The 19134-nt window shown below is 35.6% G+C and overlaps 1 protein-coding gene across 1 annotated transcript in view; it reads right to left on the reverse strand.

The window, feature by feature from the left end:
• Positions 1-19134, reverse strand: part of LOC132094870 (N-chimaerin) — a 51847-nt gene that overhangs the window by 6338 nt on the left and 26375 nt on the right. Inside the window, exons 7-9 of the mRNA XM_059499507.1 lie at positions 9053-9130; positions 6537-6621; positions 1149-1322 (exon numbers count right to left, since the gene is read on the reverse strand). Of these exons, the coding sequence (XP_059355490.1) occupies positions 1149-1322; positions 6537-6621; positions 9053-9130 (337 nt within the window). The remainder of the gene's footprint in view (positions 1-1148; positions 1323-6536; positions 6622-9052; positions 9131-19134) is intronic.

Consider the following 19134-nt stretch of genomic DNA (forward strand, 5'->3'; position numbering starts at 1 on the left):
AACGCGACAAAACCAAAACGCAGCATAAAAAACTAAACGCGACAAAATCAAAACGCAGCATAAAACTAAACGCGACAAAACCAAAATGGAGCATAAAAAACTAAACGCGACAAAACCAAAACGCAGCATAAAAAACTAAACGCGACAAAATCAAAACGCAGCATAAAACTAAACGCGACAAAACCAAAACAGCATAAAAAACTAAACGCGACAAAACCAAAACGCAGCATAAAACTAAACGCGACAAAACCAAAATGGAGCATAAAAAACTAAACGCGACAAAACCAAAACGCAGCATAAAAAACTAAACGCGACAAAATCAAAACGCAGCATAAAACTAAACGCGACAAAACCAAAACAGCATAAAAAACTAAACGCGACAAAACCAAAACGCAGCATAAAACTAAACGCGACAAAACCAAAACAGCATAAAAAACTAAACGCGACAAAACCAAAACGCAGCATAAAACTAAACGCGACAAAACCAAAACAGCATAAAAAACTAAATGCGACAAAACCAAAACGGAGCATAAAAAACTAAACGCGACAAAACCAAAACGCAGCATAAAACTAAACGCGACAAAACCAAAACAGCATAAAAAACTAAACGCGACAAAACCAAAACGCAGCATAAAACTAAACGCGACAAAACCAAAACAGCATAAAAAACTAAATGCGACAAAACCAAAACGCAGCATAAAAAACTAAATGCGACAAAACCAAAACAGCATAAAAAACAAAACCAAAACAAAGCATAAAAAACTAAACGCGACAAAGCCAAAACAAAGCATAAAAAACTAAACGCAACAAAACCACAGCACAGCATAAAAAAGTAAACGGGACAAAACCAAAACAAAGCATAAAAAAGTAAACGCAACAAAAACAAAATAAAGCATAAACGAAACGCAACAAAAACAGAATAAAGCATAAAAAAGTAAACGCAACAAAAACTAAATAAAGCATAAAAAACGAAACGCAACAAAAACAAAACACAGCATAAAAAACTAAACGCAACAAAAACAACACACACAAAATATTTATAACACATCACTGACCGTATAAAACCAAACCAAACGACCAAACATTTCCACAATCTTAACCCCTTCTATCTCTTGCGTGTTGTTGGTGTGAAGCAGTGGTTTAGTCACCTCGGGCTTCGATCTCTCGTATGCACATGTCCACCACCATGGGTCGTGTAGTGTTATGAGCCTTGACCAGCGTGGTGAGGTCACAGCTGTACACCTTCTTCACGTGCTTCAGGTCCGGTTTGCAGTCGTTGGGCACCATCTTCGAGCACTGCTTATGGACATTCAAGCCACAGTCTGAGAAACACACACACAAACACACTTCAGCTGAGCAAACAAACCCATCCTAGACTTCATTTCATCATTCCTGTCATACGCTGAAATCACTAAATAAGTATGCTGTGTGTATTATCGATCCTGAGGCGGATATGCTTCAGTTAAATTAGAGTCGCCAGCATGCTGAGCTTTCATTCGGCTTCATCAGTGACCTCTCCTGACCTCTGATCAGTGATGACAGCGCTTCTGATTGGCTGACGGGATTTCAATAGTGTCACCTTGGCTATGACAGAATTTGCCAGGAATACAAATGGTGCCTTATAAAATATGCATGAGCCATTTCTGGCACCTAATAGCTTCATATGACCCTCAACAGTAAATCTCTGAGAACGTGTGAAAAAATTAAATAAACAATAGCTAATTAAGGGATGGAAAAGATTGTTTAAACTTCCTGTCAGTTCTACACTGCCCTATATTAGTAAAGTAAAAAAACGCCAGAAAATATATCTTCAAACAAAGTTTTTGTGTATGTATCCCTTTAGTTATAAACACTGCACCAATCACACACATTTTCACTTAAAAATAAAACCAAAACCAAAATAATAAATAATGTTTTAAGAAACGCAGTAATGTATTGTTTTTTGCTGTAAAAATAATTAAACCCAAAACTAAAAAGCTGAATCCATCAAGCACAGGCAGAATATGTAAATGTTATACAATTTGCATAAAATGTAACAATTTATGCAAGGATAATTGTACGAATATTTTACGTAAAAATGAGAAATTTACATAAGAGCTGTATAAGAATATATTTTTATGAAAATTAGTTTTGCTCCCATTTAATGAATTAAAAAATAAAACAGTTTTTCTCAAATGGGTTTATCAAACTCCCGTCTTTCATTTTGGGACAAACAGAAAGCCCCGCCCCTAACTCCTGCTATTGGTTGAGCCAGTGTTGTTATTAAGTTATTAAGAGTTTCTTAAACAAACAAAAAACTAACAAACAGGGCAATATTTTGATAGTTTTTCACATTATACCATTAAAATCAACAATAGCTCAAACGGCACACAATCCAAAAAAAACGAAAAAAAGAAAAGAAAAAAAAAAACGTTAAATTAGTTATTTTAAAAAGCTAAATCTAACCAACTCCCAACTGTGACCATGCAAGCAGGCCAAACACACCCAAACACACACACACACACGAGAACTCGCACAGCATATGCAAATTTAGGCAAATGGTCCGATTAATACATAATGTGGCCTACAAAATGGGCCAGCTGCTTCAAAGCAGGTAACAGAGACAGAAAACAGAAAAAAAGAGAGAAAGATCGCAGAAAAACAGGGACAAGAAGCAGACAAATAAAAGACTGCGAGCTCAGGGCAGATGTGTGCCATACTGAAAACAACGTGACCTGGAGGAAAGAGAGAGACCTCGTTTCCTGCAATAAATGAGCCAAACGCTCTGCTCTGCTCTCTGACTGTCATTCTGAATCACATAGTCAGCCTTTGTCGGTCTACTAAAGAGCAATGACAATTAAGCATGATGAAAAGCAAAAAACCATTTTAAAACTTTCTTGGAAATATACAAATTTATACTCTGTTTTCCTACAAATAGTTGGATTTAATGACTCTATAAATGGCAAGTTACACCTTCCTTCATGAATTTTACTGTAGACATCTTTACATTGAAAAGAAATAATGATAATAATAATAATAAAAAAAAGGATTGACAAAAATATTTTGTCATGGTGCTGAAAAAAGCATTATTTACATGACATTTGTAATTCATGAGCATGATGTTTTTAGGTCATGCTTTTATGCAAAATTCTAATTTGGGATATTTTAATAGAAACTTTTATATTTTAGAACTGCTTCATTTTTTTAAAGGATAAAATACTGAAGTTGTTGTCTGTAAGAATGCATTTTAAGGCCATAAAGGCTTAAGATGAGGTAAAAAAATGAATTAGAAATTTTAATCTGTAGCTGGCGACCGATTTCCTTTTTTTCTTTTTACCTCAAAACAATAAGAGGCGATAGCCCCCCCCCCCTTCTGCCTCCTGGAATTAGAATGAAGTATAATCTAAACCACTGAATGCAAATACTGAATTATTGGCTGACACTTATTGTAAAGATTGTGCGGCGTGTGATTAAAAAGCGGCCCCTTGAGCGACTCCGTCGTCCTGAGACTTAAGCCATGCAGAACTGTAATTATTTTCGAAAAAGAAGAGCGAGGTTTATGATAAGCGGAGGAGACAGGCGCTAATAGAGGACACATCTCTAATGCATTCAATCTGTTGGCTCAGGTCTGCCGAGGCCTTGCTCAGCAGAGGGGCGTAGAGGTGACCCCTGGCCCACATGTGGACAGAGACACATCAGGACATGCACACATACAAACACATCTCCGTTTGAGAATGAGTGCATGCACGCATAAGTGTGCTTTAAGCCTTTAAGAGAGTTAAACATAGCTAAAAGATTTACTTAGATAAAAAATGGCTTTTATTTGAAGCCAGTATATAAAATTCGATATAACAATAATGAAACTATGAGTTTAGTTAATATTTTAAATTATATTTTAGTTTTATATACATTTTTGTGAATTTTTTGTAATTACTAGTAGTTTTTATTTGACCTTTATAGTCTAGCCTGTCTATATAGTTTTAGTGTATTTGGTTTTAGTTGTTTTATTACTTATAATTACAACTTAAAGTAAATGAAAATGAGATAATGTTGCCTTGGCAGCCAGCTGAAATAAATTAAAATAAGTAAAATAAAAAAAGCATTTTTTTTTTATTATTTTAGTTAATGTTTATTTTAAGTTTATTTTACAAATGTTATCCTTTTTTCCCCCTAAGGTTTTAGTTTTGCATTTTAAATGCATTCACATTTCCTGAGAAGAAATGTAATAATCAGCTGTAAATGAATATTGAAAATTAATGCACAAAGCATCCTTTGCATGCTCATTCCTTTTCAATAATTCAATGGTGCGGAGTCAATTATTCTGCTCAAACCACAGTTACAACATAGATTTGCCAATGTAATGCATTATCTTAAGACATTTTCTGGTTTTATCATGCATATGCACAGTTACATTGTTACTTGCCTATGCATGACAAAATTGTGCACAAAAAATAATTAATGCACTACAAAGAGTAAAGCATTATGCCTATGTTCTAATTAATTAGGAGCATCCATAACACATTATAAATACAGGCTTTGGTTAAAGTGTTACCCAAAGGCATTGTAGAAGCAAATATCTTAGACGTAGTCTTCCATTGTGGGAATGTTTTGAGCGGTTCCTGTATCCTGAAATTCCCTCTCACACTCACCGTGTGACCCAGCGCTGCGACGAGCCCTGAATTTTAATGCGTTTGTGTGTCTGTGTGTGTAAAGTGGAGCTGGTTGTGAGCTCTCAGCCCCTCTTCTCATTATAAAGACGTGCCAGCTTTGTTTTCAGTCTCTGCCATGATGGACTGGGCCGAGGGGGAGGGGGAGCGCTTTATCCTCTCATGAGGCAATGTGGCACAACATGCCCGGGCACCGGGGCTGGCACGCTGGCAGACACCCAAAACAACAGCCCCGAGTCTCGCTCTCACAGACCAAAAGCAAACGAAAGAAAGCATGTCAGATCACAACGCTGAATGCAAATATCTACATCAAATGAGATTTCATTGCCCTAGATTCTGCTGGCATCACAGAATATGAGAGAGAGAGAGAGAAAGAGAGAGAGAGAGATGGAGAGAGAGAGAGAGAGAGAATGATATGGGTAGAGGTGAGAAAAGGAGGTGGATACAAATAGCGTAAAACGTGTCTCAGAATAAGGGATTTTGAACGAGCTGCTTTCAAAATAGTCCCATGCATTATTCATGAAGCCAGTTCATGAAAACATATGTGTCGCTCACATTATCCTATAAATAAATCATTAACACACAAACTACCGACCACAGAGAAAAAAAAACGGAATTAAACCGAGATTAGAACTCCTAATATGTATTTTAAAAATCCTGTTTCGCACAGAAATTTTTTTCAATAAATAACATTTTTTGCAAGCATTTAATAAAATGGTATAATTTCAAATGGCTGAAAGTGGAGGGATATTCTTTTAAAATAAAAATAAAAATCTCTTCATCCGTCTGTTATCATCAATGTTTTCTCATTTCTGCGCTCAGTTGGTTTCTTGCAGATTTAGGCCAGTCAGTGCTAATGAGCAATCACATCCACATCAGCCAGAGCCACACACTGACCTACGAGAGCTCTGATCGTGTGTGTGTGTGTGTGTGTGTGTGTCCATAAACACGCCATCAACTCTGCACGAGCTTCACAGCTGAGATATATGCAGGAATCCTCACGTCACCCCTTCAAAACCCCAAATCTATCCTAAAGTCATCAGATGAAGCTATTAAACATTTCAGAGGGGGTTCAGCGAGGGGAAGTTAATAGCTTTAATGACACAAATTATACTACGTTTACACAAGGGTGTATCATTGTGCACCATTACAATCATGGAGAACCCCCCACTTTCAGATTTTCTTCATGCCAGCATTTCAATTGATTTCAGGAATTGTTTCCTTTTTAAATCACTTCCTACATTCTTAAAAATAAAGGTTCTTTTATTGGCATCCGTGGTTCTATGAAGAACTTTATCATTCATGGAACCTTTCCACAAAATCTTCTTTATACGGGTTCTTTAGATTATTAAAATCTTAACACTAAAAAATAATTTTTAATAAATAAACTGATTTCTAAAGTTTTCTAAAGTTTCTTTAAGGAGTCCAATAAGGCTCTTTATTTGCATTGCTTCCAAAAAAAAAACAAAAAACCTTTTGGAATGTACTACAAACCTATCAAAATCTAAAATAACAATTATAATAATACTAATAATAATAATAAAAAAACACTTGTAGTCATAGGTTTGCAAAAGTGAGCTAACGTTTTCTACACGCTTAAAAAAAAGAAAAGAAGGTTCTTTATTGGCATCAAAGGTTCCATGAAAAACCTGTAACATTCCGCAAAAAGATTTTTAGATTATTAAAATGTTCTTCACACTAAGAAAATAATGGTTCTTTTAAGAACTGTTCATTGAAAGGACCTTTGAGGTTCCAAAATTGTAAAATAAAAATGTAAATAAATGTTTTAATAATAACAACTTAACCAAGTAATAACTATGTAATAAGAAATGTAGTTGGTTGAAGAACCCTTTTCTAAGGTGAGTTTGCATGGGGTGTGTGTTGATGTACCTGCACATTTGACTCCCTGAGCGATGAGTCCCCACATGAAGTTGGCACAGTACTCACACCAGTGTGGCCCTCTGAAGGTGTGCACCTGCAGGACAACACACAAACACAGTAACACAAATCAACCTCTGCTCCTCTGAGCCGCTTTACTCCTGCTAATAGAGACGAATGTGTCATTAGAGACACAAGCAGTGTCAAATCTGACTGCGGTTTAATCCAATCACAATTAATCAACAGCTAGAGTGAGCGAGCGAGAGAGAGAGAGAGAGAGAGGCAGACATTAATCAGGAGGAAAGCCCTGATCTCTTGCTCTCTCCTCTTCACCAGGTTTATCAGACGTGTATAATAAACGCTCCTGCAGGACGGGCCCTGGCTCTCTGAGAGCCCTTCTGGTCTAGTGGCAGGACCTGTCAGCAGAACTATCTTACAGTAGATGATGAAATCACTGTACATCGCCCTGACGTCACCCTATTTACATATAAAAGAGTTCTGAGGAATTTAAATGATTGGATATTTACAGAGCTGGGGGATTTGAGCAGTTTATGGAAAAGAGCACAAAGAAAAGCATGATGCTTTCTGGATTAACAAAAGAAAACCTTGCTTATATATATATATATATATATTTATGTTCAGTTATTTCACTGGAAAATGACCTGCACATTGCCATTAAAGTAAAATGACTCAACCTAAGCATAGGAGCTTGATAAAAATCCTAATTTTAGATGAAAATTTCAGATGGCACTTAGAGGCTTTTGCATCTGAACTCTTCATATAAATATATATATATATATATATATATATATATATATGAAATAATTTATATTACAAGGCTCTCAGCAATGCATTATTTTAACTGGCTAAACTTTAATACTATAACTACCTTACAACCTCGTTTTAAACTCGTATTAATATATAATTCATATTAATACAGTAAATAAATTAATTATATATATATATATATATATATAAAACTAACTCATATTTGTAAAAGTCTAAATTTATAGAATTTGTAAATTTGCAATTGAAATTTTTAATATGATTATTTACTAATCAAAAATCAGAAATAATAAAATTATACATTATATACACCCACCATGTGTTTGTGTGTTTGTTTATATTATATAAAACTTATACACTAAGTTTTTTTTACATACTACTAATCATTCATTATTAATTTATAATTTTTATTATTATTAATAATAAAATAAAAAATAATATAAATAAATATAAATGTATATTAAAATGATATATTATACGCACATATTACCCCCAGGTTTTTGTTGTTTTTGGCTAAATGACCTCCTATCTGTACATTATGCCAGTATAGCATGTCTAGTATATGAATATTCAGTGTAAACTGCTGGTTCTATGCTTCTAATGATAATAAATTGAATTGCTAGTAATTTTCAGTTTACTGCTGACAAAAGCAGCTGCTATCCTGTATCTGAGCATCAATTACCATGTGACAACAAGGAGAAAACACAGGCATGAGAGAAGGCAAGCAGCAGAGAGAGCTCTTTGTGGAGTCAGCAGTCTGTGAGGGTTAGACTCTACAGACGAACTGAAGCTGAGAGCGGACACTACCTGCTGAAGACAGAAGCCAAACGAGGAAACGTCCTCACGTTTACCAATCCTCTATCAGCTCCTAATCTCCTCATCTGTCCCCAAAACCACCTCCCTCACGCTCCCTCTCTCATGCAAACACAAGATGTTTTTATTGGATTTGTTTTTCAGGACCCCTGGCTTCAAACTGCCTCTAATAAACTGCATCTTAAATGGACTCGCGGCTTACAGCATCTCAACTCTACCAACGTCTCCAGAAACCTGCTCTCACTGCCACAGCAACAACACACCCCTCGGGACGCAGTTAAATCAGATTTGGGAGAATTTGCATAGCATGCTGTGACATAGTCACTCTGAAAGTGAATCACAACAACACAACACACTCGACATTTCAGTGAATCAGAGTATTGAGACGCAAGTGAGACCATTATCCATATATATATATATATATAAATTCTAATCCCAATAGGAAATAGATTTTGCTCGTTTAAGCACAAATCAAAATTAACTCCGGAAGATTTATGCATGAAACAAGAAAGAAATCCAGTATTCATGTATCAAACATACTTTAAATGAATTTTGTTTTGTTAATTTGACAAAACTGTGCAGCATTTCTTTTCAAGACAATTAAAATCACAAAAAAAAACTAAACATTTCAGTGAATCATGGCAAAATTGAGGCCAAATTTAAATCATTTAAAAAATGAAAAACTGTTTTGATTGACCACAGATAATAATATTACCAACTTTATTTACATTATACCAAGAAGTATTACCAAGATAATCAAAATCACTACAATAAGCTTTATGCGTGAAACAAGAACAAAAAGATCCACTTATTCAGACAAATAAATTGACAAAGAAATATGGCATAATATTCCTTACTTCAAGACATTATGCACACAATGATTTCCAGTAAGACAATCCCATTAAAGCAGGCCGTGAGCGGATCCTTACCTTGAAGTTGTGGATTTTCTCGTACTTGGACACCCGTTCGCTCTCCTTCAGCGTGGCTCGACGGACCAGCGACGTGAGCTGTGAATAAGCAAAGAGTTTGAGAGGTTGCCAGAGAGTGGCCGGAGGTTTCTGAGGACTCATCTTCATCCCCAGAGCAGCGGCCACCATCCCCTGCTCCTTGCCCTCTGCCTTGGCCTTGTGCACCAGAGACTTCTCCTCCTTACGGAGAACACAGGACTCGCGAGACGGCATCTCGCACGCTCCACACCAACCAAAGAAAACTTAAGCTCAACTCCGAGATTCCTAAACAGACTCTTTTACATCTTTTGCCAGAGACCTGAGGGTGCCAAAACAAATCACCAATGTGAATGTGCGGTTAGTCCAAACTGAGTTTCTTCAGCAAGTGTGTGAAGCCCCTGCGCCTGGCTCTTCCTGGGCATCTAGATGCAGATGAGATGAGTTGTTGAGTTAATCCTGTCCTGCCTGCGAGCAGCAGATATCCTCTCTGGAACGCTGCCTCAAAGAGAGAGCAAGGGGGGCGACAGGGACAACCCAACCACAGTCACACCGAATTACACAGCTCCAATCAGCCAATCACAGCAGAGTCTGTGAGAGAGCTCGGCCCGCCCCTACAGCAACAGAGAGCGAGCGAGAGAGAGAGAGAGCGAGAGCGTAGGGGGACTGTAATGAGAGGTGAATGAGTCATGGATCAGCTCTGAGCTCATACTCCTCTAAGAAAAGCACAAAGCCACCGGTCCACCATAAACACAACCCACACTGTGATTTCAATTTTTAAAAGAATTACAGCTCTGCTGCTTGTTTGTAAGGCTGCGCAATTTGGCAAAGATTTTGTGAGGGCTATATGTATGGGCTATAAAATATCAAATAAATATTACAATATTTGTATTATTTATGGATGTCAATTCATTTCAAAATATTTAAATATTAAACTGACAACAATAATAATAGATATTATTATTATCAAATACAAAAGCGTATTTAAGAAAAAAAAATTATAATGAAGGAACAAAAGAAATATTACTACTGTGATATTTCACTGTAAAATGAAAGTGTTTAAGAAAAATAATATAATTTACAACTGTAAAATTGCATTACTAATAATTATTGCTGTCATAATTCATTTTAAAATGTCAAACAATAATTATTATTCATACAGAAACAAGTGTGTAGTAAAAATATAATTAAAACATTTTATTTTATTCTGTATTTATTTTATATACAGATGTTGATTTAGTTTGTGCGGAGCAGCATTTACTGTGAACGAATCCGCTCTGAGCTGAAAACACTGGCGGATCACGAGTAAATGAAGACAGTGCTGCACTTCACTATGTAACACACCACAGCACATGCACTCAAATCATGATTGAGGTTTAATTTGAATTAACTGTATATAAAGCCTTACTAAGTGTCTTATCACACAGCTCTCTGGAATACTTGACTGTAAATGCTCAGTTAAGTAAATGTGTGGTCAAATATTTCTGTATAATTACGCAAACCTGACCATTGCTCACAGTAACCAATGTCCTAACTATTTCATAGCTAGTTTCATATCCCTTTTATTTACGCCAAGAGATCTGAATCATACAAGAGAAAATTTTCCTTTGTACATAATAAAAGAATTTCAACTCCAATCGATATTTCAAGTCCCATGTATTTATTTACTGTTCAGTGAACGGGGTTTGTCAAAAAACATTAATAAAACACCAGAAAAAAAGTTAAGTGATTTTTTTATATTGGACACAGGGATTCACCGGGACTGAAGCTGCTCAACGTGTAATGAAATCAACTTCTGCTTCATACAGTCTCTCTCTTCCCCATCACACACACACACACACACACACACACACACACACACACACACACACACACACACACATGATCAGATACTGCAATCTGCTTTCATAAATCACAATGACAGCATCAGCCAAAAGACTCTGGATCTTTCCCAAACAGATCAGACGGAGATTATGTCTAAACACTGTCTCTGTTTGTGTGCTATTATTATACTGCACATTATACACTGATATATTGGCCAGGATGATTAATTGGCTGATATTTGGAAAGACATCGGTCAACAACTGTGCCTGTCTTCACCTTCACTTCTGTCTGTCCCGAAACGTACCTACAGCTGTCAATCAAGACATGCACACTTAGCTAACAAATGTTTTGGGGTAAATCTGAAGTAAAAGAAGGTACCATTAAGCAGTTTGGGGTCAGTAAGGTTTTTTGTGAAAAAAAGCCTCTTTTGCAGACTAAGTGTGCATTTATTTGATCAAAAACACAGTAAAATCTTTAAATTACATGATTACTACAATTTAAGATAATAGTTTTCTATTTTAATATATTTGAAAATGTAATTTATTCCTATGATCAAAAGCTAAACTTTCAGCATCATTACTCCAGTCTTCAGTGTCACACGATCCTCAGAAATCATTCTGATATGATTTGATGCTCAAGAAATATTTCTGATTATTCCCAATATGTCGAATTTAATCAATAGAAGGTTAAAAAGAACAGGATTTGTTTTGATAAAAAAAATAAAAAACAAACAAAATCTTACTGACCCCAAACTTCTCCGTCTTCCCACCTTCTAAAGCAATAGTCAACTTAAGATGCATGTTTAAGATGCATATGCAACATTATGCTTGTATTTTCATTTTAAAATCTACTTTAAGCTCAAACAAAGTATACATCTGAATCACTTGCATTCTCACTTAATTCTATTATCTTGGTAAAGTTGAATTCAATCAACCTTCCTCAGGCTTGCACTAATCCTGGAGGCTGATTAACCGACAAGAATTTTAAATTTTGCTTTTTAAAAAGGTCTGAGTGGCACCTTCCTGCACAAGTCTCTATTTTTTATTGTTTTATTAATCATCCAAATGTTAATTATAATCGAACACACTCTTCCTCTCTCATCTCAGCTGGACTGTTCATCCTCTTCTGACAGCAGTATGTTGGATCCAGACATACCAGAACACACACACACACACGTTTCCCTTTGATCAATACCACAGGACTCGATCCTCTCCAGCGCCGGTGAGCAGAGTGCTCAGATGTAGGGCTGGATGAGAGACCTCCCGCCTGCTGCCTTCCAGATCAATAAGCCAAGCGGAGGCAGAGAACATGAGACCGCTGGAGTCGAGATGAAACGCTCGGTGTCAGAGTCCATCTCCCGGCAGACAGCTGTGCCAGGTGGCTTTCATGTGTGTGCACTGGGCCTGTGTTTGTGGACCGCTGCTCCAGAGCACTACAGCATGCTGCGTCTGACCAGTCCGTCTGGCAGGAAGTGGGCTTACAGGACCATCTCTAATTGACCAGATCGATCTTCCTGCTTTCTCAAATGCGTCTGGAGGTAAACTGTGGTCATATATGGGGCGGAGGCGAAGAATGGCTAATTCAAGGCCATTTCCTTTCTTCTCCCAAAACGACATGAACACTCGTTCAGTCTGACACTCAACACCTGATGGGTTCACAGGAGTTTGACATCTCTGATTCGCCCAGAGAGAGAAACACACACACACACACACACACTCACACACAATTTGGCCACATCATCTGCTGCTCTATGATGTTGAGGTATTAACACAGTTAATTAAAAAAAAAAAAGTCAGTTTAAATTGTACTTGATAATCCCCCTTTTATTTGATTAGATTTTTTAATCATGTTAGTATCAGACTTCTGCTGAACATTTATGTGTTTTTCTCTCTATCATCCTTGTATTGCATTGCATTATATGTTTTGTTCCCCACAATAAAGACTACTGAGATTTGATCATAAAACTAAGCATTTAAAAATCATTTTATTGGGAAATATTGAGTGCCAGCTGATATTTACATGCATTTTATGCCATTTTTAAGTCTGTTATACTGATTTACATTAAAGGCTAACAGAATTTCATTTTACTTTTTGCTCACACAGATATCAGCAACTACACCATATTACGTTTGCTCAGTTTTAGCCTTTGATTAAAAGTTTTTATCTTCAAGCTCCACATTTTAGTATATCATACTATATAAATGTATACTATACAAAACGCATATGCAAACTTTTATTTTTTTAAGGGTTCAATAAATCAAAACAATAGATTTTTCCAACTGTTATTATGTCAGGGATTATAGGTTTAAACTCAATATTTTCTTCCAATGCAATCTTTACAGCAATATTAAAGGTCAAATACAGTTTACACACCATCATCATCTGGATTATGCTGTTTTAACTCCAAAACAGTTCTCACCCAAAAAAAAATCTATTTTATGCGAGTCTAAAAGAAATACAATAAAATAAAAATTCACATTTGCATTAACACACTTATACTAGGGCTCTACGAAATCCATTTTATTTTGTTTCCATATTACATTTTTTCCATTTTAATTTTTCTGGATTCCAGATTTCATTTATCACATGAGGAGACACTGACAAGACTGAGGTAAGAAAGACGAGATGATAGCAGAAGATTAAATTAAATTTATGCATTTAGCAGACGCTTCTACAGTGCATTCAGGCTAACATTTTTTACCTAACATGCATTCCCAGGGAATCGAACCCACAACCTTGGGCTGCTAACGCAATGGTCTACCACTTGAGCCACAGGAACACTAGATTTAGTTTAGAAACAAAATACAAAAGCACAAATTGCTGTAATTCCCTCCATCCTATCCTCCCCACCGCTCACTCTCTGCTTTTTCTGAGCAACATACAAATGTCACATACATTAACCTCACGGATTTCAGTGTACAATCATCCAAACATCTTCATTCCATCAGTGCCCTGAAACACACACTTGAGTTTGCTTCCGTCAGAGCTGCAGTGATGTGGGTGGTTATGTTATATAACGTTACATAAGGATGGAGTGATGCATAATCACAGCACAGCCGATCAAACACTCACAGCACCATATAAGATGAACGATTGCAGACCGGAACTGAGACACATTATCCTCATAACAAGCATAACAACAGGGAGGATAAAGCTGGTACAAACCCAGAGACGCTTCATATGCATCCCTCTACTGCTCATACAAACGCCAACCTGAGTTCCCTTTCATTCTAGGTTAAGCTCAGTCAACAGCGCTTGTGGCATAGTGTTGATAACTATAAACAAAACATAACGCTGGTTTTCTTTAAAACATCCAAATTTAGGCTACAGTGAAGCACTTCTAATGAAAGTAAAGAGAGACAATTTACTTGCATTAATTCTTCTATTAAAACACGTATTATTTGAGATGTACAGCTGCGTAAATCATTGTTTTACAGTTGGTTTAGTGCTGGCATGACATAATTTTTGTCACACTAAAATCATGTTTTTTATCATTTGTAGCTATACTATTAATGTAAATATATTTTTACATTTATAAACTGGCGCCATTCACTTGCATTGCACGTGACTCACTGTGACACAAATGTGCTTATTTTTAAAGAAAATTAGGAACATTAAGCTTGATTAAGCTCAACTTACAAACCCAGGATCATCTTAGGTGTGAAAAGTTGAGGAAAGGTGTGTTGTTATGTTTCTAAGTAAATAGACTTTTGATGTAACAAAATTCCACAGACTTACACGAACATTCCAAAGTTCAAAGGTCAGTAAGATTTCAAATAAATACAGTTCCTCTTAACTTTCTATTCATTAAAAAGGTCTCATGGCAAATATACAAACAACACAAATCTTAAACAAGAAAACTGATTTCTACACTGATAATAATCAGCACTGATTACTGACACTGAAGACTGGAGAAATGATGCTGAAAATACAGCTTTGATCACAGGAATAAATTACTTTTTAATAATATTTCACTGCATGCTTTTTCAAACATTTCATTGATCATAAGCTTATTTTTCACAAACAAACATCTTACGACCCAAAATGTTTGAACGGTTGTGTACTACATTTAAAGAGGAACCAAAATATTATACAGTCTTTGGATTTTTTTTTTTACTTGGAGCAGCAACCACTTAGAAACCAGATAGTAATACATTAGCGACCGCAATGCAACACCCTAAAAATATTCATAACACCTTAGCGACTGCATAGCAGCACCCTGGCCGATATCCACAGAGAGTTTGGCACAGACAACCACAAAAATCTTCTGACTGAATTTTCATACTTCAATTCTGTGCTCTAAAAACAAAACAACAACTGTAGATCGAGTAAAAATTGAGTTATGGGTCTCTTTTACTATGATAACATAGATGGGCGTCCTGTGACAGATCTGATATCCATAACAAAATTAATAATTTGATCTCAATTTCAACTTCACAACTGAACCAAAACATGTTTTTCTCAGCTCCAGTGTTGAGCTGTTGTTGATGCTGTTCAGTGAAGTGCACACTGCCCTTGAGTTTACGAGACACGAGCCCTGCTTCTTTATCTCCATCTCTCTCTCCTAACTTTCTCGTTCACTTCCTCTGACTGTCACACGGTGTACTGCTGATCGTTACGCAACTCTCCCCCGCATGACAGGAGAGCAAGGACAGACACACACTTACACTAGACACTGTGTGGGGCATGGAGCAGGAAAGTGTTTTTAACCCATACCTGCATCACAATGCTTGCTCTGATACAGCTGCAATCCATCTGATGTAGTTAAGAGTTCAGCTTTTCACAGGGACTACATTTAGCCAAGCTCTAAAACCTCAACCTTTCGAGATAGTCATGGGGTCTGAAAATGCTCTTCCCATCCCAAACACTAAATTATAAAACAGTTGATAGCTGTGCTAATCAGTGTACAAATAAAAGCCAGTGAATGAAGATCTGATCACTCCATCATTGTATAGATGTCCAGATGAATCTAATGATGCGCTAAAGAGCTGTGAATCTTTAGTTTCAACAGTCAGATCAGATGTATGTAGCTGCTAATGTAGGGTCAAGACAATTACTACAGTAATTACTGTGAAATGGCATTGGAGCAACAGGATCTAAAAAAAAAGATTGAAACCTATTATTTCACAATTCTTGCTTTATTTAAATCTGAATTTATTTCCATATATCTCGCATATATCTTATCAGCTTAAAGTCGTCTGAAAAAGTCAAAATTGTGAAATATAAACTTTAAAATTGCACAAAATAGTTGAAATGGGTTTAAAAATTGCAATTTTGAAGGAAAGTCTGAATTTTATCACAGTGTTTTAGTGTCACATAAAACATAAAATACATAAGATGACGAGAATAGTGTTATTATTTTGAGAACAGAAATTCAAAGCACTGTGAGATCAAAGTTGAAATATTTTGAGAATAAAGGCAAAATTATCAGAACAAAGTCATAGCAATATGTGAATAAAGTCACGGAAATAATATAATAAAGTTGCAATATTTTGAGAATAAAGGTAATTTTTTGAGTGAAGCGAAAAAACATACAAACAAAAAAAAAACATAGTACTGCAAAACATCTATAACTTTATCCTCATATTTATACAGCCTTGAAATGCCAATTTTGACTTTATTCTCGAAATATTGGGAATTTAATCTCACAATGCTGCGACTTTATTTTCAAACATTTTGACTTAATTCTTAAAATGTAAATTTTTAGATTCTTGTAATCTTATTATTATTATTATTTTGTTTTTTTACGTGACACTAAAATGACATTGTACAACTGTGATATATATACTGACAAACCTCAAAGTCATAAATCAAATAAATGTGTGCATACATATATTTATACATATACATATATGTATACATATATATATATATATATATACATATATGTATACATATATATATATATATATATATATATATATATATATATATATATATATATATATATATATATATATATATATATATATAAAATCTCTAAATTGTGAGAAATTGTTGGATACAAAGATATTTTATAGTATAGATTTTGAAACTTTGGAAAGATGATGGCCCAATTACAGGATGTTATTAACCTCAAACAGGAAAAAAAACCCAACAGATGAATCACTGTGTCAGATCCCTCAATCTATCACTAACCCACGTACATGACAGCATGCTATTTTTGTAAAATCAGAGGTTTGCACTATACAGATCGCGTCAAGTGCGGCGTGTGCATGTTTCCTGCTCGAATGAACAGTGCTTTTCCAGACTGATGAACATCTGCAGTGATTTCTGGAAACTACAGCACTCCTAAAACACACTTCCTGTCTGCATCATTCAACCATTCACACACTGAAATTATTCCTCAATCTGAAGACATACACTACGTCAGAACACAGTGTGTATCGGTGTTAGAGAGAACATCTAAAAAAGCTTAAATATGCAGCTCATTTGCATTTAAAGCAATCCAATCCAAAACAGCTCTTTTTTAGACACACCTCAAAAATGGCTTTTCCCCCAAGCTGTTATAATAAATGATCTGTTGGGTATTTCTGGCTGAAACTTCACAGACACATTCTGGGGACCAATATTACATAATAATCGGTGCCCTTTAATATAGAGCCTTATTCCTGATTCATTATTCGGAAGCACACAATGGAAAATTGTGTGCACAAATATTACTCAAATAGAATAATACACAGCTGATTATCAGTCACACTGGGACTTTCCATTGACACACACACACACACACACACACACACACACACACACAGAGAGAGCTGCTTCTGTCCAGTGTGCTCCACAAACCTAATAAGCCCTGCGGCTCTCTTACAGCAGAAGATACATCAGAGACGAGTCAAAAATAATCATCACACTCCCAGACCTCAATCTGCACACAGAACCTCAGACGACCAGATCATTTGATGTAATGTAGTGTAGTGTAATCTAATGCAAACAAGAAGTATTTGGATATTCAGCTCACACTTTAAGCAAAAACAATTTACAAAATGATGCTTAAAGAAGGTTTCCCAAAACCTTGGTCACTATAATCCTAAAATTGTAATGCCATTTTATCTCGAATAACAATGGCTATGTAAAATAGTGATGATAAAAACTTTAACTCTTTCCCTACCAGCATTTCTGAAAAAAGTTGCCTCTACTTTTAAACCAAACAAATCGGTTTTATTCTAGCTTAAATAAAAAAATTTTTATCAACACTTGAATACAAGTAGGTTTCATAAAAATGTATAGTTCTGAGCAAAAAGGTGAGAAAATCTTTTTTTTTTTTTAATCAAAAACAACATCAGGATAATATTCAGTACAATTATCAAAGAATAAATCCAGTAAATCACTTCCATCAACACCTTCAAAGCTTGCACAGACATATACCACTTCCCTAGATCAACATTTTACTCTTAAACATTATGCAGTTTTCATTTATATGCTGTATATTGTTGAAACATGAAAAGCTGTAGAAACTCGTCTTTGACAGGGAAAAAGGGTAAAAAATTTAAAGTAAACATGCAAATGCAATTAAATAATTGAAATATTTACTTAAAATCTCAGGGGGTACTTCAAGTAAATAATTTATGGCAAAGGAGTTCGGTTGACAAAAATGTTTGAAAACCCCTGCTTTAAAGTAATAGTTCACCTCAAAAAACGTACTGCATTTATGGTTTAAAAACATCTTAATTTGTTTCTGGAAAACACACAGCTTTTCACTTCACAAGACAGTAACTGATGGAGTGGTGTGCTGTGGATTATTGTGATGTTTTTATCAGCTCTTTGGACTCTCATTCTGACGGCACCCATTCACTGCAGAACATCCACTGGTGAACAAGTGATACAATGCCACATTTCTCCAAAGTAGTTATGATGAAGAAACCAAGTCATCTGCATCTTGGTGAGAATATTTATCAAATTTAATTTTTTTGCCAAACTATTTCTTTAAATGTTAAAATAAAAAAATACCGTTAACATGAAGACAACTTGTGAAATTTTTACAGCGGTCAAACGTAGTGGATTGTGCTGATAGTGAATGTGATTCTCTTCACCTGTGGCTCCTGTGTGAATTTGAGAACTGACTTCGTACATCCACTAAAAATCACCAACACCAGCTGATTTCAGAGACACTGAGGATTTATCATTTTTTTAAATGAAGTTAGTTCTGAGAACAGCTTTAGCAGCATTTCGACACAGATGCCACTTTGCATCTAATGCAAATTTCACACATTCAGCTTAAGTGTCCATATATCTTTTGA

Source organism: Carassius carassius, chromosome 19 (assembly GCF_963082965.1).
Source record: "Carassius carassius chromosome 19, fCarCar2.1, whole genome shotgun sequence".
NCBI lineage: Eukaryota > Metazoa > Chordata > Actinopteri > Cypriniformes > Cyprinidae > Carassius > Carassius carassius.